The sequence below is a fragment of the Oncorhynchus kisutch genome, linkage group LG12 (assembly GCF_002021735.2).
Source record: "Oncorhynchus kisutch isolate 150728-3 linkage group LG12, Okis_V2, whole genome shotgun sequence".
NCBI classification, from domain to species: Eukaryota; Metazoa; Chordata; class Actinopteri; order Salmoniformes; family Salmonidae; genus Oncorhynchus; species Oncorhynchus kisutch.
The window spans coordinates 53,174,666-53,195,878 of record NC_034185.2 but is presented as its reverse complement, the minus strand read 5'-3'; the positions used below and the strand labels follow the sequence as shown (position 1 = coordinate 53,195,878).

At 41.6% G+C, this 21,213-nt stretch overlaps 2 protein-coding genes and 1 long non-coding RNA gene across 20 annotated transcripts in view; 2 read left to right on the top strand and 1 right to left on the bottom strand.

Moving 5' to 3' along the window:
• Positions 1 to 21,213, bottom strand: part of LOC109901251 (zinc finger protein 583-like) — an 880,650-nt gene that overhangs the window by 442,655 nt on the left and 416,782 nt on the right. For 4 of the 18 annotated variants that reach the window (XM_031836532.1, XM_031836537.1, XM_031836535.1 and 1 more), the window contains one exon: positions 21,085 to 21,195. The exons of 9 other annotated variants lie outside the window; for them this stretch is intronic. In XM_031836532.1, the coding sequence (XP_031692392.1) occupies positions 21,085 to 21,195 (111 nt within the window). Of the gene's footprint in view, positions 1 to 366; positions 479 to 1,032; positions 1,192 to 2,920; positions 3,131 to 3,310; positions 3,442 to 4,291; positions 4,831 to 14,303; positions 17,922 to 20,321; positions 20,441 to 20,664; positions 20,777 to 21,084; positions 21,196 to 21,213 lie in introns of those variants that run through there. 5 more of the 18 variants (XM_031836513.1, XM_031836515.1, XM_031836518.1 and 2 more) reach the window with 5 other exon arrangements.
• LOC109901169 (zinc finger protein 629-like) overlaps positions 1 to 21,213 on the top strand; it is a 247,635-nt gene that overhangs the window by 96,257 nt on the left and 130,165 nt on the right. The gene's annotated exons all lie outside the window — the stretch shown is intronic.
• Positions 4,556 to 8,606, top strand: LOC109901242 (uncharacterized). Its single transcript, XR_002256700.2, has 3 exons — positions 4,556 to 4,671; positions 4,800 to 4,925; positions 8,041 to 8,606. It is a non-coding gene; the product is annotated as an uncharacterized LOC109901242 (long non-coding RNA).

Here is a 21,213-nt window from a genome sequence, read left to right as displayed (position 1 = left end):
ACCCTCTGATTGGCACATATACACAATCCATGTCTCAATTGTCGCAAGGCTTGAAGATACTTCTTTAACCTGTCCCCTCCCTTTGTCTACATGGATTAAAGTGGATTTAACAGGTGACATCAATAAGTGATCATAGCTTTCACCTGGTCAGTCTATATCATGGAAAGAGCAGGTGTTCCTAATGTTTTGTTCACTCAGTGTACATATTTTTTTGTGTGTATTTTATACAAATTGTATTGATATTGTTTAATAAATGAAGTATTCATATTGTTTCATATGTGTTAATTACAAAGATAATAGCCAGGTGCATCCCTATTCCCATTGAAGATTATTACAGTATGTAGGCTATATGTATTTATCTCTTACTTTGCTCCCCCATCTTTAGTCCACTCATCAAATCAATGCTCTCTGATCCATCTTCTATTGTCTCCTCTTTGACCTGCAGCAGATCAGGCTTCCCATCCTCCATGTCTACTGACTGTAAGAGATACAGAGTGAGAGGATGTTGGATCAAGAAATCTGATATGAGCACCCTGCTATGGAGCATCTTCTGATTGGGCAATGAGGGACTGATATGAGTACTATGCAAACATGTTAGTTAATTTGATTACTTGACACTCTTTAAAGGGATAGTTAATGATATGGGCAATTATCTACTTCCCCAGAGTCAGATTAAATTGTGGATACAATTTTTTCGTCTCTGGGTCCAGTGTGCAGGAAGTTAGAGGCAATTTTGCGAGCCAGCGCAAACCAGCTTAGCGCAAAGACTGGAAGTCTTCAGGTACAGCTAGCATGTAACTTTGAAGAGTGTGAAGTAATCAAATGAAACTAATAATTCAAAGGCATCGTCCTACAATTACAACAAAATGAATCAAGACCTGGGCCCCGAGTCTCAGAGTACGAGTGCTAATCTAGGACCTTTCCAAATAGAAAAGGCAAAACTGCTCCTAAATCAGCAAACCTACTCTGACACATTTTGTGAATATGGGTCCTGACCTAATACCATTCAGACAGTAGTTTCCGTATGATCACCTCAGTGAGACTCTGTGTGGTCCTGTGCTGCTCAGATGGTTCCTCTGTGGGTTCAAGAGGTGAAGTCTGGTTGTCCTCCATGACCATGGTCCCCTCAGGGTTCCCCAGACCCTCCTCATATCCCTCCTCCTTCACCAGCACCACTTCTGGACCCTCCTCCTGGAAGAGAGAGGTGATGCAGATTACACAGACATATACTCCCTCGGGTACATATACGCACACGATAATAAACACACTTTCAACATGGAGTGTTGAGTCCTATACTGTAATCACAGAATGACTTCATTGTTGTTATACCCATTATGGTGCACATAAATATGATGTTGTGGGTAAAGAAAACAAGTCAGCTATGATAAGTCAAAAGTCAGACAAACCTGACTAAATTATTTTGATGTGTACAGTAGGTGTTTGTTAGTGTGTGGGTATGTGTAGCTATATTTAGTAAGTGTATATAGATGCTAACTAAAGATAGTCTCAATGAAAGTCTTAGAATGAAAAGTCACATTTTGTGTTTATTAAACATAATCAAGTGTTAAATACACCATATGAAAACCACACAAACATTTAAAAAATCTGCATTAACTTGATAAACTGCATTCATTCAAGTGTCTTGGGGGGGGTTATTGAATTATTGAACGGAAGCAATGAAATAGGCATTTATGAACATCATATTGCCTACATAGTACAAACACAATATTTAACCAACTTTTTAGACATATATATCACACAATGTATGAATGAAATATTCTACCCAGGAATATTCAACACTGAAATCTGTTACTCTCATTATTCATCTGTGGATCTTTTCTGCTGACAACAATGACAATTCATCTTTGTCTTTAATGCAGGGTTTGATCTAAAAGTCAGAAGCTATCGAGTGGAATTTTTACTTCCTATGTTATAGAGTGGAATGTTTTTTCTGCTGGTGCATCCTGAGGTAGCTCCTCTCTGAGAACCTCTTCCTGCAGTGCGTACAGGCGAAGGGCCTCTCTCCCGTGTGGACCCTCTGATGCCTCTTCAGGTCACCAGCCTGGGCGAAGCGCATGTGACACTGGGTACAGCTGAATGGTTTCTCCCCTGTGTGGACCCTCTGGTGCCTCTTCAGTGTGCCAGCTTGGGCGAAGCGCATGTGACACTGGGTACAGCTGAAGGGTTTTACCCCTGTGTGGATCCTCTGGTGAACCTCCACTTTCTGGAGGCAGCTGAAGCCTTTGTTACAGAACATGCAGAGAAACCGTTTCTCTTTACTATTGCCTGATGTAGCTCCCCCTCCCTGAGTCTGGGCTCTAGCCCTGTCATTTGAGTTCAATACCTGATCGAAAAGGACACGGCCATGTGAATCGGAGGGTGCCATTGACGTAGACACTGGGTCACGATCCCTGAACACATGTAAAGGGGAGTGGGTTGCGAAATTTAGATTGGTCTCTAAGCTTTCCCTGTAGTCTAAGAAGTCACTAGTGTTGCCCTGCGAGTGTCCTTCTCCTAACTGAGTCTCGTCTGCATTCCATGTCAGAGGAACGTCGCCCTCCACTTTCACAGTCACCTCATCTACGACCAGACCCTCCCCTTTCTTATCTAGGGACCCTTCAGAGTACACACTACAACTGTACCGGTTCCAGTCCCCTCTAGACAGATCAGTGTGTAACTCTAAGCCCACAGGCATGTCACTAGGTATTATCTCTGTCGCTGTAGCGTATGAACAGGATGGATCATTGACAGTATATAACGAGCCACTTGGGTCCTGATGGGAAAGAACCGGCCTCGGGCTCGAGTTACCATAAAGTAAATGCTCTGAGCGGGGAGCAGGAGGACAGCCCAGTCGACCCAGTCCCGTTAAAGTCTCGATGTCTGTTTCTGACTTGAGGACGACGTTCGGCGTTCCACTAACCTCCGGCGTTCCACTAACCTCCGGCGTTCCACTGATCGCCGTGATGCTGCGTTGGGTCCTGGGCTGCGCTGGGGCGGTGGTGGGGTTCTCTGTAGCTACAGGGGGCGATTCAGCCGCTCCAGTCTGAATGTCTCTGCTGTGCCGTGGGTCCTCTTCTCCTTCAGATCTCTCCTGCTTGACTCCAGGACCTGCAGCCTCTGCATCTGCAGACTGACACAAGAGAAAGTAGTTCATTACCAGTACATGAGTTGAATTGGATAACAATGTCGTAGGGAAGTCTCACAAGCTCCCCTATGGCAAGTGAATAGCTGAGGGGAGCCTTTCTGAAATAAACAAACCACACTTGATTTACAAAGTAACAAATTTTTTATGCAACACTATTACACTAACCTCTATCACAATAACATGCTGGGTTGAGGTTCCACTCCCCTCATCAACAGTGATTGGTTGGTCATCTCTCCATGTATTGTGTCCTGCTGGCTTCACAAAGTTCCTGTGACCTCCAGTGAGATGTCCTTCACCTGAGAGAGTTATTGGGGGTTATAAACTGGGTGGTTCGAGCCCTGAATGCTGATTGGCTGACAGCCATGGCATATCAGACCGTATACCACAGGTATGGCAAAACATGTATTTTTACTGCTGTAATTACATTGGTAACCAGTTTATAATAGTAATATGGCACCTCTGGGGTTTGTGGTATATGGCCAATATACCACGGCTAAGGGTTGTATCCAGGCACTCTGTGTTGCATTGTGCATAAGAACAGCCCTTAGAGCCATGGTATATTACCACATCACCTTAGGGTAGCCTAGTGGTTAGTGCTTTGGACTAGTAACCGAAAGGTTGCAATCCCCGAGCTGACAAAGTACAAATCTGTCTTTCTGCCCCTGAACAGGTAGTTAACCCACTGTTCCTAGGCTGTCATTGAAAATAAGAATTTGTTCTTAACTGACTTGCCTAGTTAAATAAAGATAAAATAAAAATTAAAGTGGTTAGGTTAGCTACTGTCAATGCTCAACGGTATATTATACACTATTGACACGGTCTAGAATTGGCAAGGATGTAAGGTAGCAATTTTCATAATGTATTGATACACTATTTATAGATTGTTATGTTCCATGCAACCCTTAGCTGTGGTATATTGGCCATATACCACAAACCCCAGAGGTTCCATATTGCTTGTTTTTATTGAGTAAATAATAGATGCTGGTTAGAATATAATATTGTGTTTTTGTACAAGATAGCCAAGTAATCAGGGGAATTATTGCATACTATCCAAAAACTAACCAAGACCCAATTCTGGTTATCACATCTAAAGTTACACATGTGCAGTGCGGAGACAGGTCACCCAGCTCGGCCTGCTAAATGTACCTCTTGCCATTCCTCTGTATCGGTCGAGGATCTTGACACTACTGGGACGACTGGCGAGGACGCGATCTCGCGTTGTCCTCTCTGCGCGCTCCCGTGCAACCTTCAGTTCTATTAACTGTAGTTTCCTCCGCAATCCCCTGTTTTCTTTCTGGCTTTGAGAAATTTCTAAACGAAACACTGCATAGTCGTCGTCTACGAGTTTACAGATCTCTGCCACGGCTGCATTCGCTAGCACCTCCATGATGGAGGCTATTTGAGTGTGAAAAACCATACAGTTAGCCATTGTTAACAGCTAACGTTACAAGCTAGGTTGCGTTACCTAGATAACATCTATAAGCCAAGTCCGGTCTCCAACGCAAATGAAAGACTACCTGGGACAAGTATGTGATACTATGCAGTTAAATTAGTCACAGTTTGAGTTTCATTGTGTTAATGAATCTAACAAAAACGCTAACGTGAAGATTGTTCTTGTTCAAAGCTTACTTCCGTTTACTTTTTCTTCCGTGAGGTTTTATGGCGAACGACGAGCAAATGGTGTGTTGCCGCCACCAACTGGACGGAGGTGGGGAAAAAATCAAATAAATGTGAATTCAATTTTGGTGAAGGGAAATGTTTTTATCCGTTATTTTACCAGGTAAGTTGACTGAGAACACGTTCTCATTTACAGCAACGACCTGGGGAATAATTACAGGTGAGAGGAGGGGGATGAATGAGCTAGTTGTAAACTGGGGATTATTAGCAGGACACCGGGGTTAACACTCCTTCTCGTCCAATAAGTGCCATGGGATCTTTAACGACCTCAGGGAGTCAGGACACCCGTTTTATGTCCCATCCGAAAGACGGCAGCCTACACAGTGTCCCCAATCACTGCCCTGGGGTATTGGGATATTTTTTAGACCAGAGGAAAGAGTGCCTACTGGCCCTCCAACACCACTTCCAGCAGCATCTGGTCTCCCATCCAGGGACTGACCAGGACCAACCCTGTTTAGCTTCAGAAGCAAGCCAGCAGTGGTATGTAGGGTGGTATGCTGCTGGCTTAGAAAATAACATTATGGAAAACATTTCCAAAAACGACATTCCTATTTCCTTCAGTCATGAAAAAATAAAGGCTCTGGGGCCTGAGAGGGTGGGACCGCATGAGACAGTACACCATGTAGATCCTCACAAAATATTTTAATCCCGGAAAGCGTTCAGTTGCAGAAATGATGTTGATCTTTCTTAACGTCTTTTCAACTTGTGCAGTGCTGTTTACTCGCTATAAAAGACACAAAATCCACTTTCTTCACATGAATCATTCCTGGGTTCTGCTGCTGGTGATAGGGCCTTCTCAGGCTGCAGTGTAGGCCTACCGGTATTCACCACCATTGGACCTTCACAGATACTCAACCTTTCTCCCCTTCAGACAGCCTCTGCATTGGAGACTCTTAAACATAAGGATCCAACCCTTTTTTTCAATTTTAGCCTAAAATGACATACCCAAATCTAACTGCCTGTAACTCAGGCCCTGAAGCAAGAATATGCATATTCTTAGTACCATTTGAAAGGAAAAAGATAATACAAAGAAAAAAACAACCGTCCTTTTCTATTTTTTTTGTACCATCATCTTTGAAATACAAGAGAAAGGCCATAATGTATTATTCCAGCCCAGTTGCAATTTAGATTTTGGCCACTAGATGGCAATAGTGTATGTGAAAAGTTTTAGACTGATCATTGCATTTCTGTTCAAAATGTAGTATCAAGACTCCCCAAATGTGCCTCATTTGTTTACTAATAACTTTATGTTCAAAATGGTGCACTCTTCTTAAACAATAGCATGGTATTCTTTCACTATAATAGCTACTGTGAATTGAACAGTGCAGTTAGATTAACAAGAATGTAAGCTTTCTGCTAATATCAGATATGTCTATGTCCTGGGAAATTCTTTGCTCCTTGTCCATTCACTTCTACCTTACATGTGAAATCTCATTAGGCGTCTCACCTCTACAGACACTTCTTACATGTCCAAATATTTTACAGCAAGAACATTGTAAAGGACGATTTATAAACACAGAAACCACTTTCAAGCAGGCTAGTATAACTAAATACTTCTGGGCACAGATTTTTGGAATTCTTCAGAATAAGAGTCCCATTTTATACATTTTATAAATGAATAATTACAGGTGAAAATGATGGAAAATGTGCACAATTGTTAATGTTTTATACTTATCATACAAATAATCATTAAAAGATGTGATTTGGTTATTTTTTCAAGCCTAAATGGTCAACCATTTTGTGTGTGTATACTCCTGTCATTTATTGCAGAATTGTCTTTACGTTGTGTCGCAGTAAAAGCAGGGGTCCATTTTATGCAGGAGAATTTTAGATTCAAAATCCACAGTTTACACCCAGAGGAGCGTCGCTGCTTATTTTGCGGCCTAAAACAAAGCAACCTTCATGCCCAGCCCACCTGAGAATCTGTCTTTTTCAGCCATCCATTTCCTGTGTTTGAAATGCAAAATCCACTTGTCACTTAAATATCGCTGGATTGATTGCTTTTACCCTTGTGACTCTTTCATACTCTTGCCTGTCGTTTTTTCCGTTAACGTTACGACTGCTGTCAAACACACCCCGGTAATGGCTGGAATGGGCTCAGTGGGATACATTGGCTCTCCATTTAATCTATAAGAACGCTAAAACTGTGTTGGGGATTTAACGCACCGTCTCGACACTTACAGTGCCTTCACAAAGTATTCATACCCCTTGATTTGTTCCACATTTTATTGTGTTACAGCCTGAATTCAAAATTGATTAAATCGTTTTTTTACTCTCACCCATCTACACATAATATCCCATAATGACAAAGGGAAAACATGTTTTTAGATTTTTTTTTGCAAATGTATTGAAAATGAAATACAGAAATATAAAATGTACATACACAACAGTTCAAAAGTTTGGGGTCACTTAGAAATATCCTTGTTTTTGAAAGAAAAGCACATTTTTGTCCATTAAATAACATCAAATTGATCAGAAATACAGTGTAGACATTGTTTATGTTGTAAATTACTTTTGTTGCTGGAAACGGCTGATTTTTAAAATGGATTATCTACATAGGCGTACAGAGGCCCATTATCAGCAGCCATCAGTCCTGTGTTCCAATGGCACGAATTGATCATTAGAAAACCCTTTTGCAATTATGTTAGTACAGCTGAAAACTGTTGTGCTGATTGAATAAGCATTTGTGGGTTTGATTACAGGCTCAAAATGGCCAGAAACAAATAACTTTCTTCTGAAACTCATCAGTCTATTCTTGTTCTGAGAAATGAAGGCTATTCCATGCGAGAAATTGCCAAGAAACTGAAGATCACGTACAACGCTGTATACTACGCCCTTCAGAGAACAGCGCAAACTGGCCCTAACCAGAATAGAAAGAGGAGTGGGAGGCCCCGGTGCACAACTGAGCAAGTGGACAAGTACATTAAAGTGTCTAGTTTGAGAAACCGATGCCTCACAAGCAGACTTAACCAGGTTTTGCCTGTGCTTAGCTTTTGTCTGTGCTTTATCCCCCCCCAAAAAATCTAAAATTATCCCTTTCCAATGACAAGCATACCCATAACATAATGCAGCCACCACCATGCTTGAAAATATTTAGAGTAGTACTCAGTGATGTGTGCATACTGAGTGTTTTGATACACCATCCAAATTGTAACAACTTCACCATGCTCAAAGGGATGTTACATGTCTGTTTTTTTTATCTTCCCATCTACCAATAGGTGCCAATCTTTGAGGCATTGGAAAACCTCCCAGGTCCTCTCCTGTGTCTGCACCTCATAGTTCCCCTGGGAAACCTGTAAGGGAGAGGGATATGGACAGACAGGAGAGGCTAATCTGAGGGACAGTTCCAAGGGGCAAGAAATTAAATGAACACCATGCAAGAGGCTACATAGAATTGGTGGGTGTCCTTTCCTCACTGAGTTGGTTCCCTCTTCCAGCAGTCAGGTTGTAGTCTCTTCTGCTCCTCTTCTGTTTGTTTGCTTCAATGGTGTACATCCTCCTCTCATCTTCTTCCTCAATATCACAAGGAAGCAATGGTGTGTCATGTTAATCACTCTATTATTGATCTACTGGTGTCATGTGACAAAATTTTTAAATTGTGTTGAAATGTAATTATAATCCCTCAAAGTTTACTGTAATTAAGCAATAAGGCATGAGGGGGTGTGGTATATGGCCAATATACCAAGGTTAAGGGCTGTTCTAATGTACGGCGCAATGTGGAGTGCCTGGATACAGCCCTTAGCCGTGGTATATTGGCCATATACCACAAACCCCAGAGGTGACTTATTGCTATTATAAACTGGTTACCAACATAATTAGAGCAGTCAAAATAAATGTTTTGTCATACCTGTGATATACTGACGGTCTGATATACCACGGCTGTCAGCCAATCAGCATTTAGGGCTCGAACCACCCAGTTTATAATATACAATAAACTAGTGTTTTTCCGATCTTGTAGCTGTCATTATATGGGTATGTTATGATTTGCATTGTTAATGACAATCTATTATTGATCTAGCACATGTGACAAAATGTTTAAAATCAAGATTTACTGTTAAAATTGTATTAGGTTACCTAATATACAGTAAACAAGTGTTTTTCCAATCTTGGAGCTGGCACAGTATGGGCATGTTATGCTTTGCCATGTTAATAACAATGGATTATTGCTCTACTAGTGGCACACATCCCCCCCAAAAAATCTACCAGCTATTTTTACAGCTACATTTTTTTTTTTTTACATAGGGTTCATCAAAGTTCACTGTAATATAACTACTTAAAAAAATGTGGGGATAGAGCAAGAAAATGTATTTAATCACTATTTATAATCTCTCTTTAATGAAAGGAATGAAATGAAAAACATCAAACTCACTAAGATCTTGCTGTGAAGCTGTGTGTGTCTCTATGTACTGTGTTTTTCTGTCATGACTGTAAACGCATCTTTCTTTAATAATTGAACATTTGCTCAACAGCACCACCATTATGCTACTGCAGCCTCTCTCTACCTGTGATATCAAAGTCGTTTTTTATAAGGCGCAAAAATGAAATAAAAGACTTGGTATCACTTAGATTCTGGAAGATTGAATATTCAAACTGTTTGCTTGGAATGATTTGAAGCTATTGTCTCTATCTGTGCATGAGCCTGCATCCGCCTCGGAGTGACAATTTCATGGATCCTGGTTACAGGTCAAGCTATTGTGTTATCCTAATAAGGGATTTGGAAACTAGAAGTGCTCCTGGGTATAATGGACCCATACCTTATTTAAATAAGTATTCAGACCTTTTGCTATGAGACTCGAAATTGTGCTCAGGTGCATCCTGTTTCCATTCAATATCCTTGAGATGTTTTCTATAACTTGATTGGAGTCCACCTGTAGTAAATTAAATTGATTGGACATGATTTGGAAAGGCGCACGCCTGTCTATATAAAGTCCCACAGTTGACAGTGCATGTCAGGGCAAAAACCAAACTATGAGGTTGAAGGAATTGTCCGTAGAGCTCCGAGACAGGATTGTGTCGACGCACAGATCTGTGGCAGGGTACCAAAATATTTATGCAGCATTGAAGGTCCCCAAGAATACAGTGGCCTCCATCATCCAGTTTGCAACCACCAAGACTCCAAGAGCTGGCCACACGGCCAAGCTGAGCAATCGGGTGAGAAGGACTTGGTCAGGGAGGTGACCAAGAACCCGATGTTCACTCTGACAGAGTTCCTCTGTGGAGATGGGAGAACCTTCCAGAAGGACATGCATCTCTGCAGCACTCCACCAATCAGGCCGCTATGGTCTAGTGGCCAGACGGAAGCCACTCCTTAGTAAAAGGCACGACAGCCCGCTTGGAATTTGCCAAAAGACCCAAAGGACTCTGACAATGAGAAACAAGATTCTCTGGTCTGATGAAACCAAGATTGAACTATTTGGTCTGAATCCCAAGCCTGGTGAAGCATGCTGGTGGCACCATCATGTAGTGGGAATGTTTTTCAGTGGCAGGGACTGGGAGACTAGTCAGGATTGAGGGAAAGATGAACGGAGCAAAGGAAAGAGAGATCCTGCTCTAGAGCGTTCAGGACCTGGGGTGAAGGATCACCTTCCAACAGAACAAAGAACCTAAGCATACAGCCAAGACAACGCTTGAGTGGCTTCGAGACAAGTCTCTGAATGTCCTTGAGCGGCCCAGCCAGAGCCCGGACTTGAACACGATCAAACATTTCTGGAGAGACTGTGAAATAGCTGTGCAGCGACGCTCCCCATCCAACCCGACAGAGCTTGAGGATCTACAGAAAATATTGGTGTTAATACAGGTGTTTCAAGCTTGTTGAGTCATATCCAAGAAAACTTGAGGCTGTAATCGCTGCCAGAGGTGGTTCAACAAAGTACTGAGTAAAAGGTCTGAATACTTAGACAGGTTTGTGCCTTTCCAAATCATGCCCAATCATTCTATGTAGGTTGATGAGGAAAACTATTTAATCCATTTTAGAATAAGGCTGTAACGTAACTAAATGTGGAAAAGGGGAAGGTTTCTGAATACTTTCAGAATGCACTGTACACAGGGTACCAGTACCAAGTCGATGTGCAGGGTTACGAGGTAATTGAGGTACTGTAGATATCTACATATAACTAGGAATAAAGTGGCTAGGCAAAAGGATAGATAATAAACAGTAGTAGCAGGGTATGTGATGAGTCCAAAAAACATTTGTGCAAAAAGGGTCAATGCAGATAGTTAAATAGTTACCAAATAGCTACCTGGACTAACTATTTAGCAGTCTTATGGCTTGCGGGTAAAAGCTATTCAGGGTCCTGTTGGTCCCAGACTTGGTGCAACGATACTGCTTGCTGTGCGGTAGCAGAAAGAACAGTCTGTGACTTGGATGGTTGGAGTCTGACAATTTTTAGGGCCTTCTTCTGACAACGCCTGGTATAGAGGTCCTGGATGGCTGGGAGCTCGGTTCCAGTGATGTACTGGGCCGTACACACAAACCTCTGTAGTGCCTTGCGATCGGATACCAAGCAGTTGCCATAACAAGCAGTGATGCAGCCAGTCAAGATGCTCTCAATGGTGTAGCTGTAGAACCTTTTGAGGATCTGAGGGCAAATGACAAATCTTTTAAGCCTCCTGAGAGGGAAGACGTGTTGTCATGCCCTCTTCACGACTGTGTTGGTGTGTGGACCATGACAGATCCTAGGTGGACACAGAGGAACGTGAAGCTCTCGACCTGCTCCAATACAGCTCCGTCGATGTGAATGGGGGTGTGTTCGGCCCTCCGTTTCCTGTAGTCCACAATCAGCTCTGGTGTCTTGCTGACGTTGAGGAAATCGCTGCCATAACATGGATGCCAAGAGTGTGCAAAGCTGTCATCAAGGAAAAGGATGGTTACTTTGAAGAATCTCAAATATAAAATATATTTTGATTTGTTTAACACTTTTTTAGATACGACATGATTTCATATGTGTTATTTCATAGGTTTGATGTCTTTACTATTATTCTACAATGTAGAAAATAGTCAAATAAAAAAAAAATCTGGAATGAGTAGGTGTGTCCAAACTTTTGACTGGTACTGTATATGAAGCACCTTTTTATAGAGGGTAGAGTTGAGATTGCATAGGATTTTCCTTTCTATTTTGTATATGGACTTGAAGTTTATGTCAATCAATGCCAGGAGGATACGAAACCTGTTGAAGATTAAAGCTTTTTTTGTAAGGACTGCAACTCAGATCTTGTATTCGTTCAAGAAACACATTCATCAGTGGGGGCAGTGACATTTTCTTGGCCCACGGGGCTAATAATTCAGCTGGGTTGCAATTTTAGCACATCATTTCAACGTTTTTTTTTTTTTTTACATGGACAGATTACTTGTGTTGTGTAATGTATATGGATACTGTTCTAGTCCTCCAAATGACTTACTTCTGAGAAAATATCCATCCAGTCAGATTATAGTTGGTGGGGACTTTAATGTGGTTTATTATAATGAGACTGATATACACTGCTCAAAAAAATAAAGGGAACACTTAAACAACACAATGTAACTCCAAGTCAATCACACTTCTGTGAAATCAAACTGTCCACTTAGGAAGCAACACTGATTGACAATAAATTTCACATGCTGTTGTGCAAATGGAAGACAACAGGTGGAAATTATAGGCAACTAGCAAGACACCCCCAATAAAGGAGTGGTTCTGCTTCCTGGCTGATGTTTTGGTCACTTTTGAATGCTGGCGGTGCTTTCACACTAGTGGTAGCATGAGATGGAGTCTACAACCCACACAAGTGGCTCAGGTAGTGCAGCTCATCCAGGAGGGCACATCAATGCAAGCTGTGGCAAGAAGGTTTGCTGTGTCTGTCAGCGTAGTGTCCAGAGCATGGAGGCACTACCAGGAGACAGGCCAGTACATCAGGAGAAGTGGAGGAGGCCGTAGGAGGGCAACAACCCAGCAGCAGGACTGCTACCTCCGCCTTTGTGCAAGGAGGAGCACTGCCAGAGCCCTGCAAAATGACCTACAGCAGGCCACAAATGTGCATGTGTCTGCTCAAATGGTCAGAAACAGACTCCATGAGGGTGGTATGAGGGCCCGACGTCCACAGGTGGGGGTTGTGCTTACAGCCCAACACCGTGCAGAACGTTTGGCATTTGCCAGAGAATTTGCCTGTGCTCTTCACAGATGAAAGCAGGTTCACACTGAGCACATGACAGACGTGACAGAGTCTGGAGACGCCGTGGAGAACGTTCTGCTGCCTGCAACATCCTCCAGCAAGACCGATTTGGTGGTGGGTCAGTCATGGTGTGGCATTTCTTTGGGGGGGTCGCACAGCCCTCCATGTGCTCACCAGAGGTAGCCTGACTGCCATTAGGTACCGAGATGAGATCCTCAGACCCCTTGTGAGACCATATCCTGGTGCGGTTGGCCCTGGGTTCCTCCTAATGCAAGACAATGCTAGACCTCATGTGGCTGGAGTGGGTCAGCAGTTCCTGCAATTGGAAGGCATTGATGCTATGGACTGGCCCGCCCGTTCCCCAGACCTGAATCCAATTGAGCACATCTGGGACATCATGTCTCGCTCCATCCACCAACACCACGTTGCACCACAGACTGCCCAGGAGTTGGCGGATGCTTTAGTCCAGGTCTGGGAGGAGATCCCTCAGGAGACCATCCGCCACCTCCTCAGGAGCATGCCCATGCGTTGTAGGGAGGTCATGCAGGCACGTGGAGGCCACACACACTACTGAGCCTCATTTTGACTTGTTTTAAGGACATTACATCAAAGTTGGATCAGCCTGTAGTGTGGTTTTCCACTTTAATTTTGAGTGTGACTCCAAATCAAAACCTCCATGGGTTAATAAATTTGATTTCCATTGATCATTTTTGTGTGATTTTGTTGTCAGCACATTCAACTATGTAAAGAAAAAAGTATTTAATAAGAATATTTCATTCATTCAGATCTAGGATGTGTTATTTTAGTGTTCCCTTTATTTTTTTGAGCAGTGTATTAGCCCATAGGCCTAACATTGGTGTGAACAAATTGGGGAATTTCTGCCAAAGCCTGGACTTAATTGACATATGGCGAGTTAAAAACCATGGAGAGAAACAGTACACATGGAGTAATAGAGATCGTTCACTACAATCAAAAATGTACTTGTGGATCTTAACCTCTAGTCTTCACAAGGACCTCTTAATTATTGATAATTGGCATCCAATCACACTCCTAAATAACGACTACAAAATGATAGTCTCAATCTTTGTGAAAAGGTTAAAGTGGTGCTTGAATGATCTGATGAATGTCAATCAGGGTTTATGAAAGGGTGCCATATATCTAATAATCTGAGGCTGGTGTTAGAATTGGTTGAGTATTGTGATCTATTGGATGACTTCCCCGGTAATTGTTTTGTTGATGCTATTAGAACTCTGTATAATGGTGGCAATAGCTGTATCAAACTCTGCCATGGAACATCTTCAAAGTTGAACATTTACAAAGGAATTCGACAAGGTTGTCCAATCTCACCTTTTTTAATTTTTGTTAGTATCTCAAACCTTATGCTCATTAGTTCATCAAAGTCCATTTGAATGCATTACATTCCAGGCCAGAGAGATCAAGATATCCCAAATGGCGGATGACACCTCACTTTATTTGAAAAATGTGTCACAAGCTAGATTAGCATTGGATATTGTGAAGCAGTTCTCCAAAATCTCAGGTTTGGTATTAAATCAATCCAAATGCGAGATCTTTGTTCTGAAAGGAGCTTTCAATCCACCGGATTATAAGATCTCTGAAAAAATATACTGTAACCTACTTTGGTGTAGAGCACCAAAAATCTTAAGGCTGTGAATGATCTTAATTTGAATCCTGTAACTGAATCTATTAAAAATAAATTATCCTCATGGTTAGGGAAAGATCTAAGTCTTCAAGAGATGGTGATTTTATCCAAAGCTGAGGGGCTATCTCGGGCATCCTATCTTTTTTCATCTATTGACATTCCCAAATGCACTTGCTGTACCTTAGATAGGCTATTGTACAACTTCATCTGGAAAAACAAGCCACATAAGATAAAAATAGATGTTATCACCAACTGGGTTTGTAACGGCGGTCTAAATGTCTTTGACATCATTCTCTTTAATCATATATAAAAAGTCAACTGGGTTAAAAGGTACTTAAAAAATCCTCATAGTTTCTGGAATATTATACCTCATTTTGTTTTTCAGAAGCTCGGATGGCTTAATTTTTTACTACAAGTCCCTATATTGTGGGTAAACTTCCAATGTAATTGCCGGCTTTTCACAAGCAGGTTTTAATGTGCTGGTCTTTGCTGTATAAACACAACTTTTCACCTCATAAATGTTATATATGGAATAATGGTTCAATATGACATAGAAACAAAATGTTATTTTACAGTAACTGGTTCTCGAAAAACTTTGTCCAGCCAATTAGTAAGAATTAGTGGCAGTCTATTTACATGGAGAGAATTTATGGGAAGATACAACTTCAAGGTTTCAAGCAAGGAATATGACAGTTATAAAAGCTATACCTAGTGGGATAAAATCTTTACTTCAGAATAATGCATATTTTGAAACATCTATTGTAAGCGATATCCAGGTGAATGGCATAAGTTCACTAGATAAGAAATTCAACAATCGTTTATTAAGGGATATTTTCTACAGGAAATCTATTCCTTCTTGCTATATTTTGTTGGGCTTCATCGTTTGATGTAAACTGGCGCCGTGCTTGGCTCACTCCACACAGATTTATGGTGACCAATAAAGTAAAGGTGATCTCCTTTAAGATTATCCATAGATTCTACCTGTGTAATAGATTGATTTCTAAATATATACCTAATGTTACCAGTGAATGCAGTTTCTGTGAACAATAAACTGAATATATTGAACACTTTTTCAGTAATTGTTTACATAGTGAGGTGTTCTGGACTGATGTAAAACTATATCTTGGCAACAAAATGCATACAACCATTGAAATATCTAAGTTTGACATGTATTTTACTAGACTGATTCCACAATTGAATGTCAGTATGTCATAAATCTCTATTTTATTTAGAATATTTTTCATACAAATTCAACGTTTATAAAGAAAAATCTGATTTGGAAAAATATTTAGAATCATTCAAACGTATACCAAACAAAATGTCAATGTATTCGGTACATGTTTGTATTTGATTTGATATAATGTGGATTTGTATTATTATTTATTTGTGTAATCCCTCTGGCTGTTCTGTTTTTTGTATGTTACTGTTTAATAATTTAAAAAAATTCAACTTCATATTTATAAAAAAAAACAAAAATAAATAAATAACACTATTCCACCACTTTGGCCCCATCTGATCCTATACCAGGCCGGCTGCCTGGGAGGATGGGACACTATCGTTCAACACACCTTGTAAATCGTCTGCAGTAAAATCACGTAAAGTTCTTCTCTGCAGCTGTCACAAAATATATTTTCTGTGATTTAGATCCCATTTCAATGAACGCTAAGAAGCCAAGCTAACTGAAGCACACGTTATTCCTATCACTCTCTATGGATTCTCTATTAACTTCGGCCTACTCATAGGGAACCTATGAGGATCCCTCGCCCTGGATCTTCCTCTACTACTCTCTTCACTACCTTAGCATACGACACCTTCTGTACTACACCAACTCTGGCAACCTCAACCTGCCATTCTCTCATTGGACAATTCTGATCTCCAGCAACATGGCTACCCCTACAGTTAATACACACAGCTATTCCGTTTACACTGAAGAAGAGGGTCTTTTTTGGTTGGCGTCATAGCTCAAAGGGGGTGGTTAAACAAAAAAGGTGTGCGCAATGTTCTTTGAAATACGGTACTGCTTAGTACATCTCACATCAAATCTCCTATGATCAGTATATTTCAAGCTGAGAGCAGACTTGTTTAGAAAGAAAAGTGTGTTAGCAAGAATAGAGTAGAAAATAATAGAACGACTTTATCCCATCTACATCACCTCAATAAGGTAAATATTCAACTGTCCTCGTTCTAGCCTAGGTTTACTTTCTCTCTAAAAACAGGTATTTACACAGTTAACAAAGGGTTGAGGGGTATGTGATTAATTAACCTCTTGCCCCAAGACACTTCACACAATAATTATATTATGTCGACTAAAAAATGGTTCCCAGATATGCCCTGTGGACATCTCAAGCCACAATGCTACAATTTCTTCCCATTGTGGACACTCCTATGTCTGATAAGGTTACTCAGGAATGCGAAGCTCTTGTAACACAGTTTGCACTTGAAGGGCCTCTCCTTGGTGTGAACGGTCTGGTGCCTCTTCACATAGTTTGCCTCAGTGAAACGCTTCCCACATGTGGGGCATGCGTGCGGCTTGTCTGCATCTGACCTAACACTTGGCCTCCCACGTTGTGAGCCAATAACACCAGAGGTAGAAGCAGGAGCCACCACCGTCAGATGGTTAGTCTTTGAGCTCCCACCTTGACCTCTAGCCATTGTTTGGGTGTTGTTGGGATTGTGTTCTGTGTTATAGGCTAGGTACCTCTTGGGGTGAACGCCCATCCTGACCGTGTCTGTATTGGTGGGGTAAACCTGAGGTAACTGAGGAAGGCTAGACCCAGGTCCAGACCTTCTGTGAACCCAGTCACCAGGCATTAGATGAGACCCTGAAGGAGAAGACAGACTTGCTGATAGACTACCACCAGATGGGTCTCCCACTACTCTCTCTGAAGGCTGAAGCCCAGGGTGACCTGCTCTGTTCATAATGGATACTGTGGTGTTTGTATCATAGGAACAGGAGGGTCTATCTCTATCAGCCCCAGGCCCTGCTCCATCCCTGCACTGAGAATGTGAAGAGAAGGGTCTGGGCTGCAGACTGGATCCCTGACTGGAGCCTCCGTCTCTCTGATGACGACCAGGACTGAGGTGGTTCAGTCCATCTGTCCACTGGTTGTGTTCTATGTGGTGGTGGAGTCTTTGTCCCTCGTGTTTCGGTCCTAGTTCCGAATCGGGAAGAAAGCGTGATGGCTCCTGATCCAGGGTTCTGATCCAGGGCCAGGGTTTGTGACCAGCAGCCTCAGAGGTCCAGTCTCTCCCACCAGCAACACCGGATATCAGCAGATCATCATGGACTGCAGACTGTAAACACATATTGAACAGAAGAACATATAAAGGATTCTAGAAGAAACTCTTCGCTATACAAACAGAAACATGATATTATTAAATGTTAACCACAGTCAAGCCCATTTCTAACACTGTGATTCAAGTACCTAACAATATGGAGCCATTGGAGTTTATTATAAAAAATGTCCATATGTGTTCATGCAAGAATTAAGTATAATGTTTTGGTTTCACTGAGATAAGGGAAACTCAGTCCCTGCAATGATACAAAAATAACCAAGTCAGTCAGCACAGAGTTGATTTTGTATTTCATTTCAACAAAATAGTCATACACTCACATAACTTTGAAGTACAGTACTTTTATTGCGCAAAGTGATGTGACAAGTAGAATAACTTTTCTCACTATGGTAACACTTGACTTTTTTGTAAATCTGGTACCCACGCTTAAAAAAAAATGAATTTTAGAATACTTTTGAAAAGGTTCAACATTGCGCACACAGCTACAGTACTTCATGTCAAGTAAACATGAATTAAGGAACTATCCTTACCTCACTATAAAATCTAAAGGGACCTAGTTGTCACTTTTCATCAGTGAAGCATTTTTACAGACACCATAACTTCAACCATCACCATATAATCGATCTGCCTCATCATACTCATTCTTTCCTCAGTTCACCTCATCTAGTTCCCCACTACATCCAAAACCAACAGAATTAACTACAAAGACTCAAGTAGCTCCTCTCTGAGAACCTCTTCCTGCAGTGCGTACAGGCGAATGGCCTCTCTCCCGTCTGCATCTTTAGGCTCATCTTCAGCTGGTACTGGTGGGAGAACCTCTTCACACTGGGGGCAGCTGTAGGGTTTCACACCTGTGTGGACCCTCTGGTGCCTTTTCAGCTTGGACGAGTGAGAGTAACTTGCCTGACACAGGTGGCAGGCAACCAAACAGATTCCCCCCCATGTGCATCCTTTGGTGGATCTCCACTTGTTGGGGGAAACTGAAGGCTTTCCCACACAACGAACATAGGAAGTGCTTATCTTTGCCACCGGATCTACTGATAGCGTTACTACTACTGTAATTTGTTAATGGGCTTGTGTTGCCATTTAGTGTTGAGGCACTGACATTGTCTGATGTCTGGTTTAACATAAGGAGAGTGTGAGGAGAACGAAGGTCAGGGTCCATGTTCCAGTTGATAGATCCTATATAAAGGCAGGCTGAAGGCAGCACCTGTTAGGGCAATGGTCACCAACCGGTCGATTGACAAACATTTCTGTAAAAAAAAAAATTTAAAAGATAAAGCCTTGCGTTCCTATTTATTTTTATTTGTCTCGCACTGTTGGCAGTAGGTGTAACTGATTCAGCTGTGTTCCCATTGTACCTTCAGACACATGAACTAGTTCAAACTGCCTTCCTGGCAGAAATACTCATTATAACATTTCAGAAAAGATAAAACTATTTTACATAGGTTCAAAGATTAACTTGTGAGTCCAACCACAGTGTCAGATTTCAAAAATACTTTACGGAGAAAGCATACCTTACAATTATTTGAGAACATAGCCCAGCAGACAAATCATTACAAACAGTAACCAGCCAAGTAGAAGAGTTACACAAGTCAGAAATAGAGATAAATGAATCACTTACCTTTGATGATCTTCATATGGTTGCACTCAGAAGACATTCATTTATTCAATAAATGTTCCTTTTGTTCGATAAAGTCTCTCTTTATATCCGAAAACCTCTGTTTTGTTGGCGCGTTTTTTTCAGTAATCCACAGGCTCAAATGCAGTCACAACAGGCAGACAAAGAAAATGCAAATTGTATCAGTAAAGTTCATAGAAACGATGTTTATATTCAATCCTCAGGTTGTTTTTAGCCTAAATAACCGATAATATTTCAACCGGACAATAACGTTGTCAATATAAAAGGTAAACAAGAAAGGCACTCTCTCGGTTGCTCGCTCGCATGAAAAAGCTCTGTGACACGGCAGGGTCCACTCATTCAGACTGCTCTTACTCCCTCATTTTTCAGAATACAAGCCTGAAACAAAAGACTGTTGACATCTAGTTGAAGGCATAGGAACTGCAATTTGAGTCATAAGTCAATGGATACTCTAATAGCATTGAATAGAAAACTACAACAACAATAAAAATCCTACTTCCTGAATGGATTTTTCTCAGGTTTTCGCCTGCCAAATCAGTTCTGTTATACTCACAGACATTATTTTAACAGTTTTGGAAACAGTTTTTTCTATCCAGATCTACTAATTATATGCATATTCTATCTTCTGGGCCTGAGTAGAAGGCAGTTTAATTTGGGCACGCTTTTCATCCAAAATTCCAAATGAGGCCCCCTACCCTAAAGAAGTTAACAGTGTTGTTCCCCAGCCCAGAATTGAGGACGCTGTTCCATCCACTGACCTCCACCATGTCACCTCTGGTCCTGGCCTGCTTAGTGATGTTGTCCCCTGGGCCTTTGGCTGCACCGGTCTGGGAATCCAAGACGGCCGTCCAATCTCTGTTAGCATCCAGCCAACCACCTGTAGGAAGAGGTTAGAAAATAGACTAAAAACATGGCAGAGAACTCTACATATGGAGTTTTTTTGTCAATTACCTGGTCAAGTTCATACATAATGTGTATGTAAACATAAGTTTCATTTAATGAATGAATGAAGAAAATTAAGACAAAAAGTATTGTCAGGGACATCAATTTTCTCATTGAAGATCTATTACTGTATGTAGGCTATATGTATTTCTCCCTTACCTTGCTCCCCCATCTTTACTCCACTCAGCAGATCAATGCTCTCTGGTCTGTCTTCTATTGTCTCCTCTTTGACCAGCAGCAGATCAGGCTTCCCATCTTCCATGTCTACTGACTGTAAGAGAAACAGAGTGAGAGGATGTTGGATCAAGAAATCTGATATAAGCACCCTGCTATGGAGCATCTTCTGATTGGGCAATGAGGGATTGCTATGAGTAAGACATTGTCCCACACTTAAGACAAAATGTATCAAGACCTGGGCCCGTATCCACAAAGTCTCAGATCGAGTGCCTTAGTCTACATATTCTTATTCATTAAGAGTATGTAGACAAAATTGATCCTAGATCGCACTCCTACTCTGAGACACTGTGGATATGAGCCCTGACCTAATACCATGCAGACAATAGTTTACAGTGGGCTCACCTCTGTGGTCCTGTGTTGCTCAGCTGGGTCCTCTGTGGGTTCAGGAGGTGGTGTAGTCTGGTTGTCCTCCATGACCATGGTTCCCTCAGGGTTCCCCAGACCCTCCTCCTCCTGGAAAAGACAGGTGAT